Below are 7,500 nucleotides of genomic sequence, written 5' to 3'. Positions count from 1 at the left end.
GCCGATGCTGTCGATAATGGCGAGGAGACGATACAAGACGTGGGCGGAGAAGAAGCGAGAGGGGAAGTAGAGTCGGAACCGGCGAGTAAGGAGCCTTAGCGCACTGCCGTGGATGCGTTGCGCGTCACCCCTGATGGCCGCTTCCTGGTGACTGCGTCCACTTCGACCGACTTGCGCGTGTGGGACCTCAGCCCCCTTACATCACACGATCAGCAACAACACAACATGAAGGGAAAACAGCAGTGGCGCCAACAACAACAACAGCGGCAACAACAACGACACGCCCGTTTGTGTTGGTCGTGCGACGTTGGCACAACCCAAAGAGGTCACGGGCGTTCGTGTCCTGCGCATTGCAGTGCTTGCAGACAGCAGCAACAAGCTTGCTAGCGCGTGCGGAAACACAGTGCACGTCTGTGCCATTGACCACCACCAGCATGACCAGCAGGATCACCAGCAACAGCAACAGCAGCAGGAGCGGCAGCAGTAGTGGTGTGAGCGGGCGCTGACGCGTGCGGCGGTGTTGGATGACTTGTTTGTGAACGAGGCTGATCTGAACGCCAACATGACCGCCACCACCATGGCGACCCACCCAACTGATGACAGCCTGCTGGCGATCGGCACTGCGCGAGGTTATATGTTTGTGTGTGACGTCGCCAACCACAATGTCCTCAGCAAGCTCAAAGTGAGCAGAAACGCTCCGGTCAAGTTCGGCATCTTTGCCCGTCACAGCAGCGTCTTGTTGGTCAACTCTGTTGAGAGCTTGATCAAGTGCGACTACAGCACACCACCATACTGCATCGCAATGACAGAGCAGATGACATGGTCACGTGCGACCACCAGCACCTGCTCACTGTTTCAAGCAGCGTTTCGCGAGGCAGGGTTGCCCTGTGGGCGCTGGGACCGACCCTGAACCGCACCATGATCCCCCACAGAGCAGTTTGACCTGTGCCATCTCCGCCCAACGACAGACCCCAGATGCCGCTCCTACGCCATTGTGCCCGTTGTTGTTCCACCAGCAACACCTCCCGCAGATGCGCACAAGCTTGACGACTACGATGTCACTGCATTGCCGTACCTGACATCATCTGCCAAGCATCTTGACATGGCAAAGAAGATGATGGAGGCTGCAGTGTTGTCTTCTTTTGTCCTGGACTGCCCAATCCATCTGGCATAATCGCGGTGGTGCTGGACGCATTCTGCTTCATCACACAGGCCATCCGCGAGACACGGTGCAAACGACAACAGCACCACTAGCTGACGAGGACGGCAACCGAGTGCAGCTGACACTGGAGGGACGTGCTTGAAGCACTGGTGCGAGGCGTTCAAGTACAGCAACAACAGCAATAGCGCAATGGACTGACCTGCTTCGTGTGTCTTTTTTGCCCTGCAGCACGCTGACACACAGTGTTGGCTTGTGGATGACTGCGCCCTTGTTGTTGTTGTTGGTGCAGGCCACGTTGCACTTGGTTGTTTGGCTGCACTGCAAGTAACACCATACAATATGGCTGTTGTCTTGAGCAGTGCTGTGTTCTGTGCTCTGCTTTCCTCTCTTGCTTGGATGTGCGTGTTGGTGTTGCGTGTGTGCCCGTGTGTGAGGGCTGTTGTCGTCTCTTCATGTCTTTGGCTCTGTCCCACTGTACTGTTGGGAAACGATTGAACAAGCAAAGTGGAACCACCACAACACGGCAACCAGCAACCAACACATAACACTGACAGGGGAGAGTGGCAGAGCAGAGAGACAACAGGCAAGGAAGGAAGGGAGGAGGGAAGGAAGGAAGGAAATCGAGTATGCACGGCGTGCGTGTCAACAAACAGCCGACGCAGTGGCAACAACAACGAGGCATCAAACACCGCATGGCACACTGCACCGCTGCTCTGTCGATGGCCAGTCTGCAGGTGGAAGATGAGGCGCACGCGTGCATGAGCCACGCTGCGGTGGCTCCTCAGGTGGGAAGTGATTTGATTGGCCGCCGTCTCATCATCGTCGTCATCGGTGTGCGCACACATGCAATTGCGCAGCCAACCACAAAGGAAGCGTCGCTGCGCGCCATGCACACCACATACATCCATCTCCTTCTTCACTGCCGTTGCCTCGCATTGCAGCAGCAGCTGTTGCCAGCCATGGCACCAACAATAGTCAACAAATGTGTGCCCACCAGAAGCACGGCGACCACCTCCTTGCTGTTGCTGGAACTCGTGAGGAATGCAAGCACATTCACCACCACCACCACATCAGCCGTCGCTGCTGTTGCCATGGCGTGCACCACTACCACGGCCGCCACCGCCACTGCTGCTGGCGTCTCTCCCAACAACGCCGTGGTAATCCAAGAGTCAACTGCATCCGATGCCTTGAGCTCGTTGCTGTCGTTGGTGGTGGTGGTGGTGGTGGCAGCAGTGTTGGGATGATGATGATGATGTGGGAGGTGAAGGTGGCATGTGATGGCAGCACTCGATCACAGCAAGTGCAATGATGGTGGCTGTTGTTGCTGTCCTGGTGGAGGAATGCGGCGTCCACGTGAACTGGCAAGCGTGCGTGCGTGTGAGGCTCCAGCAGTTGCTGTGCGATGGGTCGGATCGCGTGTGCACCCGTGCAACCAAAGGGACGAGTCGTCCAGGAACGCGTCGGCCTCGCACGGCGATGCGGTGAAGCCCATGACGGTGACGTCGCCAGAGACGAACAAGCTGAAGAGGCACACCGTAATGTCCTCGTTGAGGGAAGCGACGGTGGCGATGACGGAGCCCTGGCGCAGGTCGATGCGCAAAATGAATCTGCGACGCGTCCTGCGTCATGTTGATGGACTGCACCAGCGCGGCCTCAAACGCCTCGCGGCGCGACTGCGTGTCAACGAGCTCGTACTCGTTGGACAGACACTGCATTTACGGCGAGCAGATGCCTGTGTTTTTGCGTCGTGGGCGTGAGCGGGCGCGAGATGAACGTGGTGTTGGGGCACGTGCGGGCCCATCTGGCACTCGCGGTCTGTGCTGGTGGTGGGCGCGGCCGTCTCAAAGGAGCGAGGTTCGCAGGGCGACACACGCGAGCGCAGAAGTCCGTGTTGCTGTTGCGGTAGAACAGGCCCTCGATGCAGCGGCGGTACTGGCGGTCCGTGTTGATGGTGGGGCGCATAGTAGGGCGCACCACTTCCTCGTAGCCTAAATCGCACTCCGTCACAGGTGTGCAATCACGCTGGCCAGAGAGGGCGGCAAAGTCCACGCAAGCCTGGCACGGCGTGCACGGCGTGCGGGCGTTGCAGTCCAAGGTTGGTGGTGCCGGCCGGGCACAGGAACTGCTCGCAGGAGCCGATGGAGCCCGCAGGCACATAGTGGCCGTAGGGGGCACGGCTGGCAGGCGGTGAGCGGGTTGCGGTCGTGGTCGGTGGTGCCGATGGGGCACGGCTCGCACTTGGCGTCGGAGGTGATGGTTGGCGCGCGGATGCGCTGCTCGCCAGGGTCGCACTTGGTGATGAGGTGGCACAGACGGTGCGCTCGTACTCCGTCGACGGGTTGCACTGGGTCAGGTCGCGGCAGATGCGATCCATGGTTGGCGTGAGAGCGGGGAACAGCTCAAACTGGTCCTGGTCGCACACGTCGAGCGTCATATATGCCGTGTTGCTGGTGGCGGTGCATGGCGCGCTGCGGTACTGCTCATCAGAGCACGTGCTGCACCGCTGGCATGACACATCGTTCTCCCGAGTCGCAGGCGCGCAGGATGTATGTGTTCGGCGGGCACGCTGAGCAGCCGGCGCACTGCACGTCCTCCAGCGCGGAGCAGGCGCGAATCTCGAAGCGGCCGCTGGGGCACTCGGAGCACTCCAGCGTGCACTCGCGGTCAGAGTCGAGCGTCAGCGCCTGGCTTCTGGAACGTGCCAAACTCGCACTTGCTCACGGCCATGCGTGGACATGTACTCTGAGGCAGCGCAACGCGACACGGGCACGCACGTGTCCTGGACGCACTTGCGGCAGAGGCGGTCGTGTTGGCGCGTGGGTTCACAAAGCGAATCTTTTCCTCATCCGGGCCGCCCTGCGTGACGGGGCGGCATGACTCGACCCGGCCGTTGGACGGGCTTGAAGGTGGCGCCAAGATCGCACTGGCCGCACACGCGGTCGCTCGTGGGGGTGGGTTTGACCGTCTCCTCCTCGCCGGCGTCGCACGTGGTGACGGGGAGACAGGGCACGCCCTGGCCAGACAGCCTTGTACGTGCCCTCCGGGCACTCGTCGCAGACACGGTCGCTGATGAGGAGTGTCATGGCCTGCACCTCCTCAAACCCCGGGCGCGCACTCCGTGACGTCCTTGCACGTGGTGGCAGGGTCGCTGTCGTGGTGGTGGGAGCCGGTGCGGCAGGTGAAGCTGGAGCAGGAGCTGTCGGAGCCCGCCTCCGTGTACTGGCCGGTGGGGCATATCTGGCAACCCGTGGAGCCGGCGCTGTCCGAGTTGATGGTGCCGGCCGAGCAGTCACGGCACACACGGTCCAAGGAACAGCGGGTTGGCGCGGCAACCTCCTCCTGGCCGCGCTCGCACACCTCAATGGGCTCGCAATGGCTGCCGCCAATGGATGGGGAGAACTCTGTCACGCCTGTCGCATGGCAGACAGTCTGCCGAATCGGCGTCATGGACGAGGATGAAGCCAGCGCTGCACTCGCACTTGTCTGTGCAGCCTGGGCAGGAGCGGCGTGCCTTCTGGCGAATGGTGTTGTGGATGCCATCCTCGCCTTGGCCGGCGCAGCACACGTCAAGCACCACATAGATCTGCTCGTCCGTGGGGTCGGCGCACACCATCTCCTCAAACAGCTGCGTGATGAGCTTGTTGCAGGCGAGCGTGTCACAGGAGCACAGGCGGTCTGTGGTGAGCGTGGGCGATGAAGGGCTCCTTGCACACGCTGGTGGGGAAGCACGAGGCGCGTTCCGGCAGCGGCTGGTACTCCATGCCAAAGGGTGCAGCTCACGCACGCGCGGTCGCGCACGGCGTTGCCAGAGACAGACTCCTTCTGGCCCGGCTTGCACTCGGTCCAGGGAGAGCAGACGGCGTCGGAGGACGCGGAGCATGGGGTGGAGGCCCAGGTGCCCATGCCACACGTGGTGCATGGCACGCAGCGGTGGTCCTTGGCGTAGTAGTCGGGAGGGCAATGGGCAACGCACGACTGGTGAGGTTGCCGTCACACAGGTTGAGGCAATGGGTGGCGTCTGGTGTGGTGGCACTCGGCACACGTGTTATATGGCACTCGGCACACGCGTTGCCGAGCTCATACTCGCCGTCGTCAGGGTACTCGCTGATGCAGCGGCCGTTACTGGAAGGGAGGCTTGGGTCCACAGGCCGTGCACTCAACGATGCCTGGAGGAGAGGGTGTGGAAGTGGAGGGGAGGATGGCGTGAGAGGCACTGACAGCACTCTTGTGAGGTGTTGAGGAACTGTGCACCGCTGCATGTTCTCAAGGACACAGACCTCACAAGATACTTTGAGAACAAGCACACAACCACACAGACACACAGACACACACACACACACACACACACAGCCAGCATAAGTAAACATACCATTGGCTCGTGATGAAGCTATCTTTGAGGACCCGCCGCACGGTGCTGTTGTTCTCTGTGTCGATTGTCGTGCGGTTGTGCTTCACAGCCTGTGCCAAGTGGCCGTTTGTGGTGAAGTATGTCTCCTTGAGCTCAATGTCCGCGTCATCGTTCAGCGTCTTCGCGACAGCGTCGACGGGGTTGCGGGCGTACGTGTTGGCGTTGACCGTGTTTTGCAAATCGCACCGCAGTCTGTTCCAATCGTCACCATGTCACGCTTCCACGGCCTGCGCACGACGTCGTTGAGCAGCATGTTGTTCGCACACGGAGAGGGCACGCCATTTGATGCTGGCGTACGAGCACATGCTAGCGAGTGCCCGCGCTTGTACTGCACATGAAACACATGACAGAGGAGAGCGGGATGAAGATGAGGAAGTGGGAGGTGAGGGGATGGCACAGGCATGGTGGCGTGGACGAACTGACAAGAACTTCTGATGCAAGGTACACGAGCCGACACACACACACACACACACACACACACACACACACACACACACACACACACACACACACACACACACACACACACACACACACCTCGGTGTCCCAGAGATCAAAGGTGGAGATGTTCCGGTTGAATGCCATGCGGTTTGTCTCGACCGAGTACGCGTCAATGTGCCTGAGACCTAAATGCGATGGAGCGGTGACAGCAGTGTAAATGACACGACCACCACCAAGTGTGCAAATGAGGCAGCGTCGCTGACACGGTTGTGCGCGTTTGCATACACATGTGTGTGAGTGTGGATGCGTGCGTACCTGCTGCCATTTTCTTGTACTTCCTGTCCGAGCCGTCCTGGCAGCCGGGCACGTAAGCAGCAGCGTACCCACCACTCAAGCAGAGGTCTCAGAGGTTGAGAGGGGTGCAGTAAAAGTGAGGAGGTGGGCCTGCAAAGTGAGTGAGTGAGTGAGTGCGTGTGAAGGGGGTTGGTGGCATGGGTGCAACTGTTGTAGAGTGATCGCATGGGTGTGGGATATGCACCAGCATCAGCAACACGTGATGCAGGGCACACCTGCGAGTCCGATCTTCTGCAAGACGCCGCCGCGCCTGTGCCAGTTGAGATTGTTGAAGGCGTGCATCTCCGTGGATATGACCTGGAAGCGAAGGACCAGTGGCGGGACGAGGACGGAGGGAATGAACGACAGTAGCTTTGATCAAGAAGAAGAAGACATAGCAGACGTAGGCACACACACACACACACACACACACACACACACACACACACACTCTCGGTTGACGGCTGCGCCAAGACCCTGTGGGGCCAATGAAGGTGGGTGGCACACGTGTCCTGGCTGATGATGCACGCAGAGGCTACGGCCGTGTTCGTCTCCACCAGATGCAGATACGGCGGGATGTCGAGCCTGCAATCCATGCACACATATGTGAGCATGAAGAGGGAGGTGGTGTTTTTGTGTGAGACGTGGTGGTGGCGGTTGATGCCGCTGTGGCACGAAGAAGCGGGGAGGATGGGGAAACACAAGCAGACAAAGTCACGAGTCAGTGCGTCGGCGCTGAATGTCCTTTCCCACCTTTTGACGCCGTAGTCGAGGAAGGCGCATGGGCTGGTGACGGGATCAGGGCCAATGAGGCCGGCCTTCTCCTCAAGACTGAGGCGTCCAATGAGGTCGTCAAGGCGGGCACCGATGGACAGACTCGTGTTGCAGACCGGCAACTCCTTCGTCGCTGCAGACAGGCACGCATGGCCTGATGAGGCAAGATGCAACAGCAGACACGTATGAGCTGAGTGGGTGGTTATGTGTGTGTGTGTGTGTCTGTGTGTGTGTTGGAATCACCTGTGGGATCGGGTTTGCCGGAACAGTTTGCCCGGATGATGTTCATGCGATTGGCTGCTCCGCACATCTCGGTGGACGCCCCCTTGCAAGGCTCGTTGCAGTCGGAGGAAGGCTGGACAAAAGTGTGTGTGTGTGTGTT

The 7,500-nt window shown here is 59.9% G+C and overlaps 2 protein-coding genes across 2 annotated transcripts in view; one reads left to right on the top strand and one right to left on the bottom strand.

The window, feature by feature from the left end:
• The window catches only part of PTSG_06119 (uncharacterized protein), a gene marked incomplete at both ends in the record, with an annotated part of 3,647 nt that extends 2,473 nt beyond the window's left edge, over nt 1–1,174 (top strand). Inside the window, 4 exons of the mRNA XM_004992953.1 lie at nt 1–85; nt 357–483; nt 673–827; nt 933–1,174. The exon at nt 1–85 is cut by the window's left edge and continues 36 nt beyond it. Of these exons, the coding sequence (XP_004993010.1) occupies nt 1–85; nt 357–483; nt 673–827; nt 933–1,174 (609 nt within the window). The remainder of the gene's footprint in view (nt 86–356; nt 484–672; nt 828–932) is intronic.
• Nucleotides 1,175–2,051: 877 nt separating this feature from the next.
• Nucleotides 2,052–7,472, bottom strand: PTSG_06118 (uncharacterized protein). Its single transcript, XM_004992952.1, has 17 exons — nt 7,362–7,472; nt 7,098–7,272; nt 6,821–6,929; nt 6,581–6,662; nt 6,327–6,413; nt 6,108–6,196; nt 5,564–5,689; nt 5,136–5,328; nt 4,642–5,098; nt 4,265–4,538; nt 4,046–4,175; nt 3,664–3,878; nt 3,225–3,638; nt 3,035–3,184; nt 2,806–2,871; nt 2,587–2,741; nt 2,052–2,361 (listed from the first exon to the last, which is right to left on the bottom strand). Exons 1-17 carry the CDS (start codon nt 7,426–7,428, stop codon nt 2,079–2,081), a joined length of 3,072 nt encoding a protein of 1,023 aa, XP_004993009.1. The 5' UTR covers nt 7,429–7,472; the 3' UTR covers nt 2,052–2,078.
• Between the last annotated feature and the right edge of the window lie 28 nt (nt 7,473–7,500).

The sequence above is a fragment of the Salpingoeca rosetta genome, assembly GCF_000188695.1.
Source record: "Salpingoeca rosetta unplaced genomic scaffold supercont1.14, whole genome shotgun sequence".
Classification (NCBI taxonomy): domain Eukaryota; class Choanoflagellata; order Craspedida; family Salpingoecidae; genus Salpingoeca; species Salpingoeca rosetta.
The sequence above is the reverse complement of the archived record's forward strand: the minus strand, read 5'-3'. Positions and strand labels throughout refer to the sequence as shown.